We start from the raw sequence: 20714 nt of genomic DNA, 5'->3' as shown, positions 1-20714 counted from the left end.
GGGATGAGCTCACGACAACTGGCCTTCCTCTGCTATCTGGGTTCGGGTTGAGCCTGTCCTGACTGGTGTGGCGTTGCATCAACGGGCCATGCGAGGTGGCCTGCAGTCTTTTCATGAGGAGACTGCATGTCATCTCGAATGGCTCGTTGACCGCGTCGGCCTACTGGGACAGGTCACCCAGGCCGGATTCCTCCGTTTGATGGGGCTTGCTACGACCCCCTCCTCAACTGAACCCCCTATGCGCCAGTCGTTCTCCCTGCCATCTTCCCACCCATCAGTCACCTGGGTGCCCTGTGGAGCTGCCTCTGACGGTGCGGCGAGGCTGGTGGAGGAGGCATCCCTGCCACAGTCGGAAGTCGGATGTACAGCAGGGGTGGCCACATCAACGACTGCACCCCAGCCAGCGGAGGATGTGCAGGCAGCAGGAGGCAGTGCACGGGCAGAGGCACAGCAGCAGCAGCAACGTGGTGGGAGCCATGATCGCTCGGGGCCTTCGACATCGGAGGGGCAGGCATCGGCCGGAGGGCAGGAGGACCCAGGACGGGAAGTGTCTTCCGTGTGGCAGAGGTTGGGCCACGCCATAGATGCAGAGCGGCAGCGGGCGGAAGAGGCACAGCTCACGATGGTCAGGGCGGAGAACTCTATGCGGAGGGCCACGTGGTGGGCCAAGTGCCTTGAGGCAATCTTCAGGGGGTTGGAGGTGGACACGTCGACAGCCCTGCGGACCCTCGGGGCCCTGGAGGAGGATCGCCTTCGGGACATTGAGCAGGAGTTTGATGATGCCCTGGCCCGGGACATCCAAAAGTGAGCCGTCAGACTAGCCCGCTGCCCTTGTAAATAGTTCTGTAGTTAATGTTAGGTTTCCTTTGGTTTTGCATTTTATTTGGACCTTTTGGACAATGGGCCACATTTTTGTATATAGTTTTTTTTATTAGGTACTGTTATTAGATAGGTTTCATTTCTTCTGTTGGGATCATGGACCCTGGATTGTTTATCTGTATATAGTTGACTGTTGGATTTTCATTTTCTTTTACAATTTACCCATGGAGCAATGGCTTTCAATTTAAATTTTCCATTGGATTTACTTTTGTGGACTGTGACTTTGGACACCTTTCCTTTGGATTATGATTTGTGGTTTTGCATTATTTCACGGACATGCTGCTTTTTATTTTTTTAAATTCCCATTTTTGTTTGTTTATTTTTGATTCAATTTATGTTTCTTTTAATACATATTTTTGTTCAAACTTCAATGTGTAGTATCATCTCATTGGTTTCATGCATATCATGATATGGGTTTTGAGATTCACTGACACCCATTGGGTGTATGTGAGGGACATGTGTTCATTTCCAAACTTGCAATTGGGGTTCTATCATGTTATTGCCATTTCTAAGTGGGTGGATGCAATACTCGGGTGGGTGTTTGGCATTTGGAGGCTGACCATAGGGGCCAGGGATCTAGATTGTGATGACATGTTGGCTGGGGGACATGAGTGGGGGCATGCTGGCAGGTGCCCCATAGTGCTGGGGGGTGGGGGTGCAGGGGGACATGAGTTGGACATTCGTGGGGGCCTGCTGGCAGGTGCCCCACAGCGGTGGGGGGTGGGGGTGCAGGGGGACATGAGTTGGGGCCTGGTGGAGGGTGCCCCACAGTGCTGGGGGATGGGGGTGCAGGGGGACATGAGTTGGACATGAGTGGGGGCCTGCTGGCAGGTGCCCCACAGTGCTGGGGGGTGGTCGTGCAGGGGGACATGAGTTGGGGCCTGGTGGAGGGTGCCCCACAGTGCTGGGGTGTGGGGGTGCAGGGGGTCATGAATTGGGGCCTGGTGGAGGGTGCCCCACAGTGCTGGGGGGTGGGGGTGCAGGGGGACATGAGTTGGACATGAGTGGGGGCCTGCTGGCAGGTGCCCCACAGTGCTGGGGGGTGGGGGTGCAGGGGGACATGAGTTGGGGCCTGGTGGAGGGTGCCCCACGGTGCTGGGGGGTGGGGGTGCAGGGGGACATGAGTTGGACATGAGTGGGGGCCTGCAGGCAGGTGACCCACAGTGCTGGGGGTGGGGGTGCAGGGGGGCATGAGTTGGACATGAGTGGGGGCCTGCTGGCAGGTGCCCCACAGTGCTGGGGGGTGGGGGTGTAGGGGGACATGAGTTGGGGCCTGGTGGAGGGTGCCCCACAGTGCTGGGGGGTGGGGGTTCAGGGGGACATGAGTTGGACATGAGTGGGGGCCTGCTGGCAGGTTCCCCACAGTGCTGGGGGCTGGGGGTACAGGGGGACATGAGTTGGACATGAGTGGGGCCTGCTGGCAGGTGCCCCACAGTGCTGGGGGGTGGGGGTGCAGGGGGACATGAGTTGGACATGAGTGGGGGCCTGCTGGCAGGTGCCCCACAGTGCTGGGGGGTGGGGGTGCAGGGGGACATGAGTTGGGGCCTGGTGGAGGGTGCCCCACAGTGCTGGGGGGTGGGGGTGCAGGGGGACATGAGTTGGACATGGGTGGGGGCCTGCTGGCAGGTGCCCCACAGTGCTGGGGGCTGAGGGTGCAGGGGGACATGAGTTGGACATGAGTGGGGGCCTGGTGGAGGGTGCCCCACAGTGCTGGGGGGTGGGGGTGCAGGGGGGCATGAGTTGGACATGAGTGGGGGCCTGCTGGCAGTTGCCCCACAGTGCTGGGGGGTGGGGGTGTAGGGGGACATGAGTTGGGGCCTGGTGGAGGGTGCCCCACAGTGCTGGGGGGTGGGGGTTCAGGGGGACATGAGTTGGACATGAGTGGGGGCCTGCTGGCAGGTTCCCCACAGTGCTGGGGGCTGGGGGTACAGGGGGACATGAGTTGGACATGAGTGGGGGCCTGCTGGCAGGTGCCCCACAGTGCTGGGGGGTGGGGGTGCAGGGGGACATGAGTTGGACATGAGTGGGGGCCTGCTGGCAGGTGCCCCACAGTGCTGGGGGGTGGGGGTGCAGGGGGACATGAGTTGGGGCCTGGTGGAGGGTGCCCCACAGTGCTGGGGGGTGGGGGTGCAGGGGGACATGAGTTGGACATGAGTGGGGGCCTGCTGGCAGGTGCCCCACAGTGCTGGGGGCTGAGGGTGCAGGGGGACATGAGTTGGACATGAGTGGGGGCCTGGTGGAGGGTGCCCCACAGTGCTGGGGGGTGGGGGTGCAGGGGGACATGAGTTGGGGCCTGGTGGAGGGTGCCCCACAGTGCTGGAGGGTGGGGGTGCAGGGGGACATGAGTGGGGGCCTGGTGGAGGGTGCCCCACAGTGCTGGGGGGTGGGGGTGCAGGGGGACATGAGTTGGACATGAGTGGGGGCCTGGTGGAGGGTGCCCCACAGTGCTGGGGGGTGGGGGTGCAGGGGGACATGAGTTGGGGCCTGGTGGAGGGTGCCCCACAGTGCTGGAGGGGTGGGGGTGCAGGGGGACATGAGTTGGTGGAGGGTGCCCTGCACTGCTGGGGTGTGGGGGAGCAGGGGACATGAGTTGGGGGCCTGATTGAGGGTGCCCCACAGTGCTGGGGGGTGGGGGTGCTGGGGGACATGAGTGGGGGTGCAAGGTAGTCCCCCGTGGTGTGGGCTGCCTGCAGGGGCCGTGGAGGTTGTGGAGCGAACACCTGGGAGGACCCACACGGCCAATTCATGTGTAGTACTCCACGGAACCCCTGAAATACACGTACCCTGCTGATATCGCGTGTGAAACTTCCCGTGCACCCCAAAATACACGTACCCAGGACATTCGCGTGTGGAACTTCCAGCGCACCCCTGAAATACACGTACCCTGTTGAATTCACGTGTGTAACTTCCAGCGCACCCCTGATATACACGTACCCTGATGGAATCGCGTGTAGAACTTTCCGCGCACCCCGAAATACACGTACCCAGGACATTCGCGTGTGGAACTTCCAGCGCACCCCTGATATACACGTACCCAGCTGAAATCGCGTGTGAAACTTCCTGCGCACCCCTGAAATACACGTACCACGCTCGCACAGGGCCAATCACGTGTGAAACTTCCCGCGCACCCCAGTAATACAAGTACACGGCTGAATTCACGTGTGTAACTTTCCGCGCACCCCAAAATACACGTACCCAGGACATTCGCGTGTGGAACTTCCAGTGCACCCCTGATATACACATACCCTGATGGAATCGCATGTAGAACTTTCCGCGCACCCCAGTAATACACGTACCCTGCTGAATTCATGTGTGTAACTTTCTGCGCATCCCGAAATACACGTACCCAGGACATTCGCGTGTGGAACTTCCAGCGCACCCCTGATATACAAGTACCCTGATGGAATCGCGTGTAGAACTTTCCGCGTACCCCAGTAATACACGAACCCTGCTGAATTCACGTGTGTAACTTTCCGCGCACCCCTGATATACACGTACCCAGCTGAAATTGCGTGTGAAACTTCCTGCGCACCCCTGAAATACACATACCACGCTCGCACAGGGCCAATCACGTGTGAAACTTCCCGCGCACCCCAGTAATACAAGTACCCAGCTGAATTCACGTGTGTAACTTTCGCGCACCCCAAAATACACGTACCCAGGACATTCGCGTGTGGAACTTCCAGTGCACCCCTGATATACACATACCCTGATGGAATCGCATGTAGAACTTTCCGCGCACCCCAGTAATACACGTACCCTGCTGAATTCATGTGTGTAACTTTCTGCGCACCCCGAAATACACGTACCCAGGACATTCGCGTGTGGAACTTCCAGCGCACCCCTGATATACACGTACCCTGATGGAATCGCGTGTAGAACTTTCCGCGTACCCCAGTAATACACGAACCCTGCTGAATTCACGTGTGTAACTTTCCGCGCACCCCGAAATACACGTACCCAGGACATTCGCGTGTGGAACTTCCCGCGCACCCCTGAAATACACGTACTCTGCTGAATTCACGTGTGAAACTTCCCGCGCACCCCTGATGTACACGTACCCTGATGGAATCGCGTGTGGAACTTCCCGCGCACCCCTGAAATACACATACCCAGCTGAAATAACGTGAGGAACTTCCCGCGCACCCCAGTGATACACGTACCCCACTTGCCGTGCTGGTACAGGGTTAGCGCAGCCCTTTGCGCTGGATTGGGGATTTTGATGGCTTTTCCCTGCGCAAGGGGCGTTCTTGGGGGCGTAACTGGCGCTGCTGCAGGGTCGCTGCGCCACTGTGCGCCACGGCTGGTTTTGGTGGCTGGAATTCATGAATACGCTGTGCGCGGAAATGTATTTTGGCGCACGCGGCTGGCACAGGGATTCATACGCGCACACTGTGCGCCAGCCGCGTGCGCCACTTGTGCGCTGAATTCTATGAATTACCCCCACAGTCTCTAAGGCTAACACTGCTTACTACAGCTTGTGATACACCTGAAGGTGTCTCACCGGTTGGTCCACGGAGACCTGCCGTCCAGGTGGCCAGGTCACGGCCATCACTATTGGATCCAGTTCCTGGGTTGGACAAGTGGGGGAGGATCACCTGTGCGAGGGGTCTTCAGGGAGTGGAAGTGGGACACAGAGGGTTGAGACACGGTATCCCCTTCGCTGTAACAACTTTTCCCCATCCTACCCTGTAGGATATTTAGAGGCTCTGCCCCCCCCCCTTTTCCCACACACACACTTTCTTACATGGTAACAGACAACGGACTAACACGAGAGCCACCTGACATGTCCCAACAATCAGGTCAGGCAGAGTCAGGCAATTGACAATAACCCTGCACGACTGATGACCCTTTACCTTCCGCACAGGGATAAAAGACGGAGCACGAAAGCACACTTCGAGCAAGGCCGAACACATGATGAGACAGCTACATCAAACTGGCAGTACAAAGGGAGAAGAAAAGCAGTGAGACCTGGAAGGACGATGATGGGGAAATCGCCCTTGCCCTTTTCAACTGAGACCCACAAAGCCTCCAGAAGGGAAATTGTAAGACCGGGAGTTACAGCTGGTGTGCAGAGCAACAGATGTCAATGGTACACTGGGGCCTCCCGCGTTTAGAACGCAAGTGGGGAGGAAAGCTGGCTACCGTGGTACTATTCTTGACTCCAGAGAACAAAGAAGCCAACGGGTTCAGCACAGCCGGTGAGTCGGAGCAAGCTGATATCAAACCAAACTGTGTTAAACCCAAGGGTGCGAGTAGCAACATTTTGAACGCAAAAGAAAGGACTTGTGTGTATGTTTGAAATTTAAAGAAAGTCCAGTTGAGGTCCAGGTGCGGAGGGGTCCAGCACCACATCGACGCTCATTCAAAAGTCTCTGACCGGGACCTGTTTTTGAAACTACAACAACCAGAAGACTCTAGGGAAGGGTGGTGTGAGCCATCAGAGTGGTCCTGCAAGGGTCACATCAAATCCCTTGTATAATAAAAAGTCTCTGATCCATTGCCAGAGGAAAGCTATGGGAAGGGAACCCCGCTTTCCACTATTATTGTGAACTGTGAGAATTGGCAAATGTGAACCCGACAGAGGGATGCCGAAAGAAAGCTAAAGAGAAAGAAACCCTGCTTTCTGATTAAACTGAGCAATACATGAATGGTATTAGGAATACATGAACTGTATTGAAGAAAGGCCGTAGTGAACCTGACGGATGGTGGCCCGTTTTTATAAGGAAAAATAGGGGTGAAGAACAATCACTCAGAGTACAAGAACACTGAGAGAACTTTTGTTTGTTTGTTACATCTGCAGGAAAGGGACTTAACCACTTAAGGGGTTTTGATATTGTTGAACTGAACTGTGAACCTTGTGCTCTCAAGGCCCAGTAGTGTGCTGTGCTTGAGAGTCCCACTTTGTCCCACGCCTCAAACGTGGGGAAGGGAGACCCAGCCATACCATCCTGACTTATCATTTTGTGAACACTTCTTTCTCTTCTGGTGAACATTATCCCACACTTTTCTTTGAAATTAGTAGTAAGTATTGGCAATAGTTCCCAATCAAGCCCTTAATTTCCCCAGACAACCTTTGCATGTTAGTTTAGGCTCTCTGGATCTTCAACATTGATGGGGGAAATGCCCTCCTTACCTAGCTGCTATCCTCGCATCTGGCCCTCCTCAAGGCTGTCCAGCATCCCATAGCATGCCTCATTATAAGTGCCTGCATTTTCAACCACACCTCTTCCTACTTGCATGTGCTTTCATTGGCTCCCTCTCTCTACCGGGATCCTGTTAAAAACAACTTTTATCATCTGCAAAGCAGTCTTGAACGGCATACTGACATACCTGCTGGCTGAACTCCACACTTCTGGAGGCTCTTGTTCCTCCCATAACGAATTCATCAAAAGGGAGGAGCCAAAGCTAGCTCACAAGATAAGACCCACAAACTGTCCTTCTTCTAACATGCTCTGATTCTCTGGAACTCGATCCCACTGCAGGCACGGAATGTGCCCCTCATCCTCCAGTTCCGCAAAACACAAAAATGTGGTTCATCCATCTTTACCTCGTGCAATACCTCCTGAATCCATGTTTTTCAGGCCTTACATCAGTCATTTGAACTGTACTTCTATCCAAACATCGTATGCCCAACACTGGCCTCCACACGTTCTAAAGAGCCCTGCAGCTCTTGTAGAAGATTCACATTATACTACATTATTAAATAAATAAATCTATGGAATATTTTTTAATTCCTACCAATGACATTGCTAATTCAAATTGCCATTATTATCATGGCAGTTAAGGGGAGAAACTAACATTCTTCCTATTCCACTTTGAGGAGTAGAAAACTCTACTCAGGATTTTCTTTTTGTTTAAACTATTTTTTTTTCACAGGTCAAGTAGTCTACCAATCACTGAAATTTGGTGAGTCATATTGCACACCATGCTGACACATGCAGATACAACTTGCTTCTGTGAAAACTCAGGGAAAGTATTCATAATTGATTATTGCCAAAAGCAAATATGCCTTGCACAAAAATAGATTCTAAGGCATTCTAATTTAAAAATACTTCCACAAAGTTTCACTTAAAAACACAAATACCCATAGTGAAATAACCTGTCAACAGGGTTCCCTCAAAATATTTTCAATTGCTATCTGGAATGTAATTAATTCTTGGGAAATTTATCTAAATGATCTGGAAATATTGGATTCACTCGTGGCTTGTCTTTTAAAGGCTGATGAAATGTAGGCATGGCAACAGCACACAGGAAATCCACCAGGTAAGCTCTTCCTGTCAATCTGCCCTCCTTCTTCCAAATGCCTCTCAGGCAATCTGTTTCTGTCTTGGAAAACGCATCTGCATTCAGCTGCCTAGGGAAAAGGCCTACTTGAGGAGGACTCTTCATCAGCTACATCCAGGAGGTACCCCAATCAGGTTTCTTCCAATTTCTTTCTTTTCTGCTTTCCCAAAAACCCATCCTCACTTCCTACATCTTGATCTTTAAATACCCAATAGACTCCATTGATGCAGCATCATTTGATGTGGCAATTCTGGAGTGGATGATACCTGTGATAGGTTCACTTAACTTGCTTACACCCACAAGAATCTTCCTCTTTTCTTTGATTGACCCAATACATTTTACCATGCCATAAAAAGACATGTTTTAACTGTGTGTTAGCCCTTCCCTCAGGAATTATGATCAAATTGGACTGAAATATGACTTTCCCATATAATGTCTTGTATTGATCTGTGCCATTATTGATACCTATATATTCAGAATCACAAGAAAATTCTGAATTCAGAGATATCCTTCATGTTTTTGTAGGTGCAGGCAGAACACAATCAGTAAAATATGTGAATGCATTAATACAAATTAATTCATTTTAATATGTAATTTGTGTATGCACATGATTAGGGCTGTTTTGTTTTTTTGAATGAAGCAAAGGGTTCAATACTTTGAGTTGTTATTGTATTGCATTATTTGTCACTGTAAATCTATTTAATTTCCAATGCTGCAAATTACATGTTTTGGTGGGGTCTTGTTATTAACTGAAAAAAACTTGTGAAACAAAGGAATCATTTATGCTCCTTAATGGACATATATGCATAATGGATGAGGTCTTATTGTTCTATCGCGTCAAGGTTCAGGGTTTGTGTAAACATATCATCATCTGAAGTTGCCATTTCCATCAATGTCATTCCAATGCCAATGCCATTCCAGTAAGGCCAGCTAACCCTAAATGCACAGGCCTATGAAATCCAAGAATATGGAATATAGAATATATTAAGTGTATTTTTCTTGTATTTTCCAGACAAGACTTTTGTTCTGTGTACACAAAGTTATGTCTATTAATTTCTTATAATGGCTCAGTCACTGACTATTGATGAGGTCTGTTTACAGAAAGCTGACACTTGCACTCTGTGTCTTAAGAGAGCTGAGCCCTGTATAAGCACACATCTTAGGTTTAACAAGAGTTGAATTTCAGTAGACCATTTTGAGGTTACATTTAAAGAGGAAATATGCTTGATGTGTTATTCTTACTGGTAATCACAATTTAATGAAGTGAAGGCCTACCAGGACATTTAACTCAAACTATATACATTTAAATACACATTCTGTCTATCATATCATTACCGAATACTAAAGTACAATGTGTATACATTGTCATGAAACATGGCTGCATGACTACAGGACCTCATTTAAATTAGCTCATTTTATTTTTGAAAGACAATACTTACTCTTGTTATATTTGACATTAACATACATGGTATTTGCCTAATGAAATCATTGCATGTATTCAACTAGTATTTTATAGAGTGTTTGGGTATTTTAAGTAACTGTAATAGTGGATCCACCAAAAAGTAATTAACTAACCGCAGAAAGACTTTAAATTATCAAAATTCAATGATATACAAATACAGAAACAGGTAACCACACATGCTTAATTTAGTGACCAGTAAATAGCATTTGGTAGGGTAACAGCTAAATCTTATATAATCAGAGATATAAATACATGAGTCCCCCCCCCCAACACTACAAAAAACATATAATGCAATGGTGCTGGAAAAACATTGTGAATCCAACTCTACACATTTTGCACAGCATTAAGGTCCCTTTTCTATATGAATGAAATATAATTAAATAAAGTATATGGGCAGTTTTTCTTTAAAATATGTTCATCAGCCTGGGCCTTTGTAAACCAGCTGACACATGTTACTGAAAACCCAAATGAGTTCTCATCTTCTCACCTTCCTTCATCAGGTCCCATAGGGACTTGTTTCAAAAATATCTCTAGTTGGGAAGACCCACTGTAGAACCCCCGATTACATGGAATTAATAAGGCACAATCAATGTTCATTAGTGTTAAATTAAAAGACTATTCCAACAACATCCTCTAAAATGTATTAATCTACAGTTACATCGAGGTTTTGTGTATTCTTCACAACCTTATTTGTATTCTAATAGTGGGGCTAAGACGTTGTGATAACAGTGACCAAACATATCATGTAATACATTCATTGGAGAGTTAATCCCCAAGTGAACATTACATTACAAACACAGATACAATACAATGGACACTAGTGATGTTGTGACCAAAGTGAGCTGATGAGACTCATCCCTGTGGTCTCAAAACCACCTGACAAACAGTGGCCTCCGGCCCACAAAGTTAGCACCTATAATAACTGAGATCGTGAATGTGTCAAACTGCATATCATGTCCCACAAACAAAAAAGTAGGGGACACATTGTTAGGGAGAATTCTCAAGTATGGCTAATTTCCCTTGCCTTGTGAGTCCCTCAGCAGCTTTGCTGGATTTCTAGGATTTTTTTTTTTCACCTGGTAAGAGTGTGAGCCTTTTTTTCCCACTCTTAAATGTGTGTTGCTGTGTGTGTCTAACATTTTTGTGTTCATGGACTGTGGAGCCTCACCTACTCCACAGGCATCATATTTTTACTATGTGTTACACAGAACCCTCAGTGCAGTGGCACAGGGTTGTCTTTTAGACTTCCCAACTCAGACTCCATTTTCTGGGGCTGACTACTGTCCCCCAGAACATGTAAAGTTGCTATTAACTTTAATAGTCTCTTTTAAATAATCCACAGACCCAGTACACACCACCTTACATAGAGTACTGGAAAGGGTTAATACTTATCCCTTTTTGTCTGTTTCTCTTGGAGCATTGTTTTGCTCCCTTTCCATTAAGACTTGGCTGGTGGCAGTGGTAACTACCCTATTTTTCCTACCGCGGTTATCTTAAATAACCATAGTATTGTTTTAGGCTATCTTGGTAGCCTCGAACTTAAACCTGCTTGACCATATTGTTTTTAATATTGTTCCGGCTGGGTTTAGTCGTCATTTCTTTTTGGAAAAGTCTTTCTCATGTTTGTCTCTACGCGTCAAACCAGGTTTGGTTCCTTTGTTCACCGTTTTTTTGCGAGCTTCTGCACAGAAGCCCTCCTTTAGGCGCCTGAAAGTCTGGGTAGGCAGGATGTGAGGGACGGGTTTTAGGACCCCTGCCATGGATTCCCTTGGTAACCCAAGTCGCACTCCTATTTGATTGGCTGGGTGACTGTCCCTGCCAGGACAGCCACCCTGCTGTGTGATTGACAGCCAGGCTGAGTGAATGGGTGAAAACTGCATAAAAAGCAGGTCTCTGGGTCTGGAAGAGCAGAGTCGCCACTGGAACGAGAGAACCGAAGAGGAGCTGACAGACGAGGACCCCTACCACGACTGAACCATCCAGTGAAGCCCTGCTGCAGGTCGGAATCTTCAGACTCCAACGACCGAGAGGATCTTCCAAGAATCTTCTTCCCTTGAGCTGCTGGGACCAACCAGTTCACCCAAACTCCAAGCCAGGAGCCCCTCTTCTGGTTGAATTCGCTGTAGAGAGCTACAGTGTGCCAGATAGCCAGGACAGTCGGACCCTGCTTTGGGTTTTAAGGAGCGCACCTTTTATTCATTGCTTTGCTCTGCTGCTGGTTTCTGAGCCTGCTGGAACTACCAGGAAAGTCCGCCGCAGCTACAGCTTCTTCTCCATTTAAGGTACTGTTCAACATCCGGTTGTTCGTTTCGTCCAACCGCGGTGGAAGGGTGTGAAACCTTTCGCCAATCCGAGGGCTTGTCCTTCTCTTCTCTTTAAGCTAACTTTTCTGCGGACCAACTTAGTTCTGAACTATTGGCAAAGACTTAAACGCAAACTACCCTGAACTGTGTGATCTTGAGCAAAATACTTTTGTCCTATTGATGTTCGCCCTAAGCCTATTTGACTTGATTCCATCACTGTAGTTCCTCTTTCTAGATTGCCCTGCTTACTTACCTGTTGGTATTGCTCAATTCCTACCTAATTGTGTCTTTCCCTCCCTTTTTAATTAACAGAGTGCCATTTTGCTCCCCCTTCATTTAGTGAGCTTAACTTGTCTGGAAACTATTGGGAGTGGTGTGGTGTATTAAGAGTGTGATTTTTGAACTGCTTTACTTTAGTGAATTGTTATACAACTGAAGAGTAAGTAAATGTATATTCTTTTACTTGGAAACCTTGAGTCAGTGTTTGCTTGAATCATAGTAACTGCGGTCCTTTGTGTAACTATTTGATACTGCTCACTTGCTCTTGAGATAGGTCTGGCTGCTCAACCATTGCTAACACTTTACTGTGTAGTACAGGCTTGTACCGAAGGTGAATTTGTACTGCCACTTGTAGTCCTAATTGTGTGTAGTGTTCCCAAAGGGTACTGCATATAATTCTGCCTAACACACATGATTTAAAGTTATTGCCCTGTGTTATATATCTCAACTTTACCTACACCTAAAGTGAATTGGGTAACCCCAATGCAGACCCACGCAAGAAGCAGATCACTTGTCCTCAGAAGCATAGGCATTTAAATATGTCTTATTCTTGATGCTGCATTAAACGTATTAAAAGCAATCATTGCCATATATCTTTTCATATGGGGATCCCTGGTTAGATATACGGGAAGAGAGAAACGAGGGTGGGGATTCAACTTCAGCAGTGTCACTATTAAAACACCTCTTGCAGTATCGTCTCCCTATCTGTTACCCCGCCTATGCTTATGATAGTGAACTATTCTTATTTTCAGCAACTTTAGTTCATATAAATTTCCAGTGCAGGAATCAGTGAATCCGTAGGCAACATATTTTGCGCGAAACAGCATGTTGCTTCTGATTTACCATACAAATGCACCCATGCTGGTTCCTTAATGGTAACTGTGTGTGTGGGTAGATTTTCTGCCCTCTATATGCTGTCTACTATATAAAAAACTTGAATTATCCAAGTAGGGCTTATGGGTGATGCAGTTCTTTGCTTATATTTCAAGATGTCTGCTCATTCGCTGGAAGATTTGTCTCTTGAATACTTCACCAGGCAGGTAAAAACTGCCAAAACCCTCTATTAATAGAGCATTACTGAGGTGAGGCCAAAGTTTGAGTGACACACACGACCAGAGGTCCTCTTATAGACTGTATCATACACTCAAAAGGAACAGTGCTGTTATCTGTACTGAATCAAAGTTACTATTCATATAAACATTTCGCCAAATAGCTCTGCTGAAGGTCTGAACAGGTCCGAAATGCATTGGTCTTTAATGTCTGCCTTCACAAACATTTAAAACAATGATGCCTTTTTTAAGCTAAAGACTGTAGACAATTCATTTGAGAGTGCTCTGTATTCTAACAACTGCAGTGGTTCCATTGCACCCAGTATTTAGTAGGACCTCCTCAATCTTTATTTTGTATGTATGTTTCCACATAATGTAGAGCTTTGTCAAAGTTATTTATAGAACAAATCAAATATTGTTACTGCCATTGTAAAAGATCAATAAGAACTCTTTGTTTGGAAATAGTTAGCTGATGTCACCCCATTTTAAATTCTGGAGCGATACTCATTGTTATTAGTTGACATTTTTAAAATGCATTATCCTAAAACGAATGCATCGGACGAAATATGAAATTAATCTTCTTATCATCAATTCTCAACACATTGCAATCCAAGATAAAGTTGTAGGCCACATAGGACACACACTTAAAATGTCCTGGGAGTTTAACAGAGACCCCTCTATACCCCAATTCAATTTCCTCACTATCACAGAAGAGGAACCCTCTAATATAGTTAAGGATCTTAAAACCACCTTGTGTAAAGGAGACCCCTGCTCTGCACTTATTATTAAAACCTGTCCACCGATGCTCGTGACGGCCATATGCAACTTTGTGAATGCATCCATTATGGAAGGCAATGTTCCTACGAGTCTTAAAACAAGCATGGGTCACGCCTATCATAAAAAAAAACCTGGCTTTGGCCCTGAAGACCCCTTAACTACAGACCAATTAATAATACACCTTTCCTCCTAAAGATTCTGGATAGGGTCGCATATGAACAACTTGCCAAGCACCTTAATGAATATCCTGTGCTTAACCCTCGTCAGTCATGCTTTCGAGCTGGCTATGGTACGGAATCCGCCCTTTTAGAAATTAAATCTAAATTGATGGAGCGGATGGACAGGGGTTTGGCATCTATGCTTATGCTCCTGGATCTATCTGCTGCCTTTGACCTGGTTGACCATACCATTCTGGTCGACGGTTGAAGGCAGTAGCCAATTTCGCCCCCATTTTTGAACAAGTGTATTAGCAGAGTCTTCTCTTATGTCCCTATCGAATTTCGTGTACCCTAGGGTGCTTGTCTGACCCCTGTTTATATAACGTGTTCATGGTCCCCTTTTTTGCTTTCTTGAGCAAGAGGGGATCATGTTCACAAATTATGCGGATGATACCCAATGTGTTGTCCACATGGTGGGTACCCATTCAGTTGATGAGGCAGAATTGAATCGTGCCTATGCAATTATTGAGAGCTGGATGTTGAGAAACAATCTTGCTCTGAACAAGAACAAGACAGAACCTCTGCTTGTAGCTTCGCCCACCTTAGCATATAAGCTGGCCATGGCCTATACTTGTTTTCTTCTTGGTGAGACCACCCTCACTCCCCTTAAAAAAGTAAAAACTTTGGGGGTAGTTCTGGATCAACAATTATCCATGAAGTCTCATGTGAGCAGCCTGGTTTACAGTGCAGCTTTTTATTTAAAACTTCTTGCCCAGCTCAGGCCCTTCATCAGTCAAGCCAATGTGGAAACAATTGCCTGTGCAATTGGAGGAGTAAAAATTGACTATTGTTGTAGCTTATTGGATGGCCTTAATAAATCAGACATGAATAGACTCCAAGTTATTCAGAATGGGGCTGTTCGAGTCGTCTCAGGGCTCCGGCGCCGTGATTATGTCTCGACTGCAAGAAGGGGCCTACATTGGCTACCAGTGGAAGCTTGAATACAATTCTGACTTATGGTGATTACCTATAAGTGCGTGAATGGCACTATGCCTGATCACTTAAGGCAATTCATTTCGGAAAGAACACAAAATCGTTCTCTGAGATCAAATAATCAAAAACTTCTGAGCATTCCTAGAAGTCAAACCAAAAAGGCAGAAAAAGGAGCTTTCTATATATCAGCCCTCAAGGCCACAATCTCCCTCTTAATCTCAGAGACCAACCTGAGATGGAATCTTTCAAGAAGAAATTGAAAACCTTGCTGTTTAGCTGATTGGTGGCCTAGCCCCCTCTTCTTCACTGGCTTTCTCCCTTCTATGAATTTATGTTTTGTCCTGCACCCTTATGCCTATGGGTTCACGGCAGCGCTATATAAATGTTGTAAACTAAACTAAACTTAGGAAGGCTGCATAAGGTAGTAAGATCACTATTTGAGGTGTGGTATATTCTCACCAGCCAGTTTACCTCTCTGAAATCCACTGCCACAAACCACCAGGACAGACATGGCAGGCGCACTGAGCTCTGAAAGCATCCCAAGAAAGGGGGCCACCCACTGATAAGCACACACACTCATTCCTACACCAATATGCTCACTATCCACTTTACATCAACAAACAATAGAACACAGCTGCACCTCGCGATCAATTTGGCCTAGCTGCAGACATACCTACATCTCTCATAGAACACCTCAATAGCCTGGTTGAACACAGCTATATCCCATGAATAAATCGGCCTAAAGGCACACATAATCTCTTACACAGTTCCCACGGCAGCCAGAATGCAGACTCAAAGACCACCCTCCTTGCTGCACACATTACACTGATCTCTCCCATCAACCACACCACACATAACGTTAGAATGCAGCCAATCTGCGCAAACCACTCCGGCTGCACACATACCAAGTGCACCCAAGCACTATATGCTACACTAGTCTCTCCACTGATACGGACCACGGTCCCTCAGGGCGTTCAACCCACAGTGCTTTGAGATCATACCAATGGTACATCAGGAGCTATACAAATGACCATAACATAACATATTTATTTATTTACTTGTATTGCGCCGGTAGCTCTCGAGCTTCGGGGCGCAGAGACAAGAACACAAAGACAAAAAGTAAGACAATAAAACACATAACAGGAGACATTAGGGCTGCATAGGTAGGTGGGCAGGTTGTAGTATATGTATTACTTGAAGATGTGGATTTTCAGTTGTTTGCGAAAGCGTTGGTAATTGGCTTCCATCCTTAACTGGCCGGGGAGGTTGTTCCAAAGGCCTGCTGCGGTTATAGGGAAGGATTTACCTGCCCCTTTTTTTAAGTCTGAAGGGAGCTACCACTATCAGACCTTAACATGACATAACATAACATAACATAACATAACATAACATAACATACGTTTTAACAAGAATCTGTCTTAAATGAATTTCTCCTCTGGAAGGCAATTGGGGATATGTATAGGCTATTTCTGTCAACAGTGGTCAGTAGTGGTCAGCTGGTCATCATGAGAACCATTGTTTTCTAGATAATCAGAGATAGTTTCTCTTCCTGCAATAGATGATCTCAGAAGTGCCATCTTATAATGTAATATTGACATGTATATAGTCCTGATACATTGTATTTTTTTCTGCAGGACGATTTGAATAAATATACATGGATCAGCGCAATGAGACATTGGTGGCAGAATTTCTTCTGCTTGGACTCACAAATCTTCCGCATTTACAGCCTTTTCTCTTTGGCATAATTTTGATTGTCTACATTATCAACATGCTGGGGAATCTCACCATAGTGGTCATTGCCATCATTGAACCTCGTCTTCATACTCCAATGTACTTCTTCCTTGGTAACCTTTCATTCTTGGATATCTGCTTCTCATCTGTGGCTGTCCCTAAAATGCTGGTAAATTTCTTGGCTCAGGAGCCAACCATATCTTTTGCAGGCTGCATTGCACAACTCCATTTCTTCCACTTCCTAGGTAGCACTGAGGTCCTGCTCTTAACAGCCATGTCTTATGATCGGTACGTTGCCATCTGTGACCCCTTGAGATACACCACCATCATGAACTGCAGGGTGTATGTAAGCCTGGCCTCCAGCTCTTGGCTTATGGGATTTCTACATTCCATGCTACACACAGTTATGACATGCCGATTGACTTTCTGTGCATCTAATGAAATCAAACACTTTTTCTGTGATATCAAACCTATCCTAAGGCTGGCGTGTACTGATACACACCTTAATGAGCTTCTCCTGTCAGTGGTCGCCGGCTCTCTGGGGATGGCTTCATTTTTGATGACTGTCCTCTCTTATATTTCCATCAGCACTTTTCTGCTACGGATCCGCTCACAGGAGGGGAGGCGTAGAGCTTTTTCCACCTGCGCTGCACACTTAACAGTGGTTGTGATGCTATATGGGACAGCCCTCTTCACTTATGTACGACCTACAACAGAGGCGTCGCTGGAGGAAGACCGTGTGGCTGCTGTTTTATTTACTGTTGTAACACCAATGTTAAACCCCATTATCTACACTTTGAGAAATGAGGATGTTAAGAGGGCCCTGGTGAAAGTCAAGAACAGATGCCTTCTCCCTGAATAAGTTCAGATATAGAACGCATTGCGTGTTTGTTTTATCACAGTATTGGTGTAGCACTATCAGTCGGTGCCTTTCCTCTGACAGTAAAAACTCAAGTCTATGAAAATAAAGCGACTTTTTCATGGCTGGCTCCAGAATGATTTGAGTTATGATATCTGGCATATGTAACTACTGTTTTAACCCCCAGCAGAAACAGGAAATGTAATAATAAATACATGAAATAAACAACTCCAAGTGCAAAAACCTATGGCTTGGCCCTGCTTGCTTTGAATATCATACTCTGCGAACCAAATCACTCCTAGAGACTTTGCATTTTGGCACATACAGTGGGAATAAATGATCTGCCCATATTTGCATGTTTTGTTTAAGGGGTGAATCAGGATTAGAAAAGAGTCTGTAATTTAGGCACTTAGCCGCATTTATTTATTGTTCTTGTTGGCATGAATATTTGTTAATATTTGGGTTTCACAAGCGAAAATATTCTCTTTACAGACCGGACATGAAAAGTACACAAATTACATAAGAAAGTAGCCTGGCCATAATCACACATCTGCACATAAGCACAGCTGTAGTCCTTGTTTCCTGCAGCTTCTTATGCACCTCATTCAGTTCTAATCACCCGACATGTAAGTGTTTATGAGGCTTTATTTGCTTATATTCATATATATATATTATATAGGAAATGTATCTTCAGCCATCTACCACTAATTGCTTTGCATTTCAGATACTCATGCGGATAGAAAAGAGGGTTAAGAAGATATTTAGACCCTATGCCAGCCTGTTTATGCCTCTGTCCTTAAATGCCATAGCTCTGTGCTCTCACGCACTTGTGATGACAAACAAACATGTTTTAGAGCCATCAAAAAGAAAAAAACATTACTTTTTTCGGATGTTTCATGGAGTGCCTTTCTTGTGCCTACATTTTTCCTAATAGCTCCTCTTGATTGTGGTGGGTGCAGGCAGGGTTAGGGTTCTTTATGACCAAGAGCTGGATTTAGAGGGAAAGGGTGCACATTTGGAAGGGAGAAGTGGTAACAAACATTTGGAGGGGAGTGAAGAGGTGGCGACATTCTGGATGAAAACACTGCCCAAATTACTCGTGTTATCACCATTCCCTTCATCTGGCAAGGGCGGTAAGGTGTCATAAATTCATTGTACCTCGTACCCTAGAAAGTGCATTAATAACGACACCTTCCTGTCCATGGAATATGAGTTTCCACATGCGGCCCTGATGTAATGAGCAAATCCCTTCTTCCATTGAGCCCACTTTACTTTAGGTGGGCCTGTAAATGCCATGAAGACAGGTGGTCCAGGTAATCCAGTCATAGCCGTTCTGTGCACAGTACTACTGCAGGATTTGTTGTTGTCTTATTTCGTGTTGTTTGCACAAAACTCTGTGTTATGCCTTCTTCACTTTATATTGCTTAACTTTGCTTAGAGCTTAGTATCTCTATGTTGTGTCCCACTTTCCACTTAGTCTTAAAATGCTTTTGAACGCCTTCTTCACTTTGTATTGCTTAGCTCTGCTTAATTGTGTGCATATTAGCGTTGTATCCCCATGCTTTGCCCCATTCTTCACTTTGAAAGCAGCTTACAATGATTGTGAACAAACGTGCGATTTCGCGCGTGCGCAGTAACGGTTTTACAAGATCAGGCAGTCTTGTGCGAATGCGCGTCTTTTGGGGATTTCTTTAGGGGGAGGCCGTCTCGTGCGAATGCATTGCTGTAGAGATATCGGGAGACCCGCTGGTCTCGCGAGATCTCGTGCACGACCGGAAGTGCGGTCCCTGCGCGCTGAGCGCGGATTCAAACGGAGCGAGCCACCGGAGTCAGACTTGCTCCTGGGCGCTCCTCCCCAGCAGAGGCCCCTGTACCTAAGGAGAGACTATTGACTATCGCACCAGCTGTGCCACTGTTCGAGGGCCTGTTGCCCTTTGCAAATCCTTTCTAATAAGTTGCAGATCTACGTTGATGTCACATATTAATGTAAGGACATCACCTGAAGCAATACCGCCTCCTGTCAGTTATTGAGAAAATTACACAACATAATTGGCGACGAGGATCACCACTGAAGCCCGCGCGGAGCCATGCAAGGAGCGACACCACCACCGCCCTTCCTGCAAACTCCAGGTAGACCTGCCTTTCCGTGGCCACAATGGCAACCCTTATTCGCAACGTACGTAGAGGCCTTGGGTGGTGCGGGCTACTCGGCGGCAAGACGCAGGGCGATGTTACTTAATGCCCTCGGCGTCGAAGGGCAGAGGGTGTTTGAGAGTCTCACCCCGGAGCTGGTAGCCAGTGACAACGACGACGTTTTCAAGGAGGCTGTAAGAAGGTTTGTTAAAAGGTTCGCTAGCAAGGAGAATACCGTCCTGCACAGAATCTGGTTCTATAACCGCAAGCAAGAGGCGTCCGAGCCTGTTGATGACTATGTTACCAAACTGCGCGAACTGGCGGCGCTCTGCAACTTTGGTAACAATGCGGAGAGTCTCATCTGCGACATGCTGGTGGTTCACACCAACAGCAGCAAAGTGCAAGACAAATTCATTTCAGAGAATGAACTGCAGCTGGAAAAAGCAATTGAAATAGCAAAAGCAGTTGAGGAAATGGCAGGTAGAAGGAAAGAATTTGCAAGTAGCCATAGTCCTGCCGAAATACAAGCAGTAGCGTTCCGCCCAAAGAAGGAGAGGCAAGTACTCGACGCGAGAGAAGGGAAATGGGGGAAGAAAGAACCATTGAAATGCCACAGGTGTACCAGCACGAAGCACCTAGCTTTCGATAGAGAGTGCCCAGCGAGAGACAAGGAGTGCTCGGTATGCAAGAAGATTGGACACTTCTCAATCGTGTGTCGTTGGCGCAACAAGAAGATCACGAGCGTCAACGCTGAACACAACACGGAGAGGGAATCGTCCTCGGAAGATGAAGGGAGACCTACTT

At 46.9% G+C, this 20714-nt stretch overlaps 1 protein-coding gene across 1 annotated transcript; it reads left to right on the top strand.

Annotated features, from left to right (window-relative positions):
- The first annotated feature begins 16841 nt into the window (after nt 1-16841).
- Nucleotides 16842-17780, top strand: LOC138569330 (olfactory receptor 12D1-like). Its single transcript, XM_069647250.1, has one exon. The coding sequence runs from the start codon at nt 16842-16844 to the stop codon at nt 17778-17780; it is 939 nt and encodes a 312-aa protein (XP_069503351.1).
- Nucleotides 17781-20714: the final 2934 nt, after the last annotated feature.

The sequence above is a fragment of the Ambystoma mexicanum genome, chromosome 1p (assembly GCF_040938575.1).
Source record: "Ambystoma mexicanum isolate Mex_15411 chromosome 1p, UKY_AmexF1_1, whole genome shotgun sequence".
Classification (NCBI taxonomy): Eukaryota; Metazoa; Chordata; class Amphibia; order Caudata; family Ambystomatidae; genus Ambystoma; species Ambystoma mexicanum.
The sequence above is the reverse complement of the archived record's forward strand: the minus strand, read 5'-3'. Positions and strand labels throughout refer to the sequence as shown.

What these genes read in the sequence shown, in the direction of transcription:
- LOC138569330 (XM_069647250.1), top strand. Translation starts at nt 16,842, where the DNA reads ATGGATCAGCGCAATGAGACATTGGTGGCAGAATTTCTTCTGCTTGGA.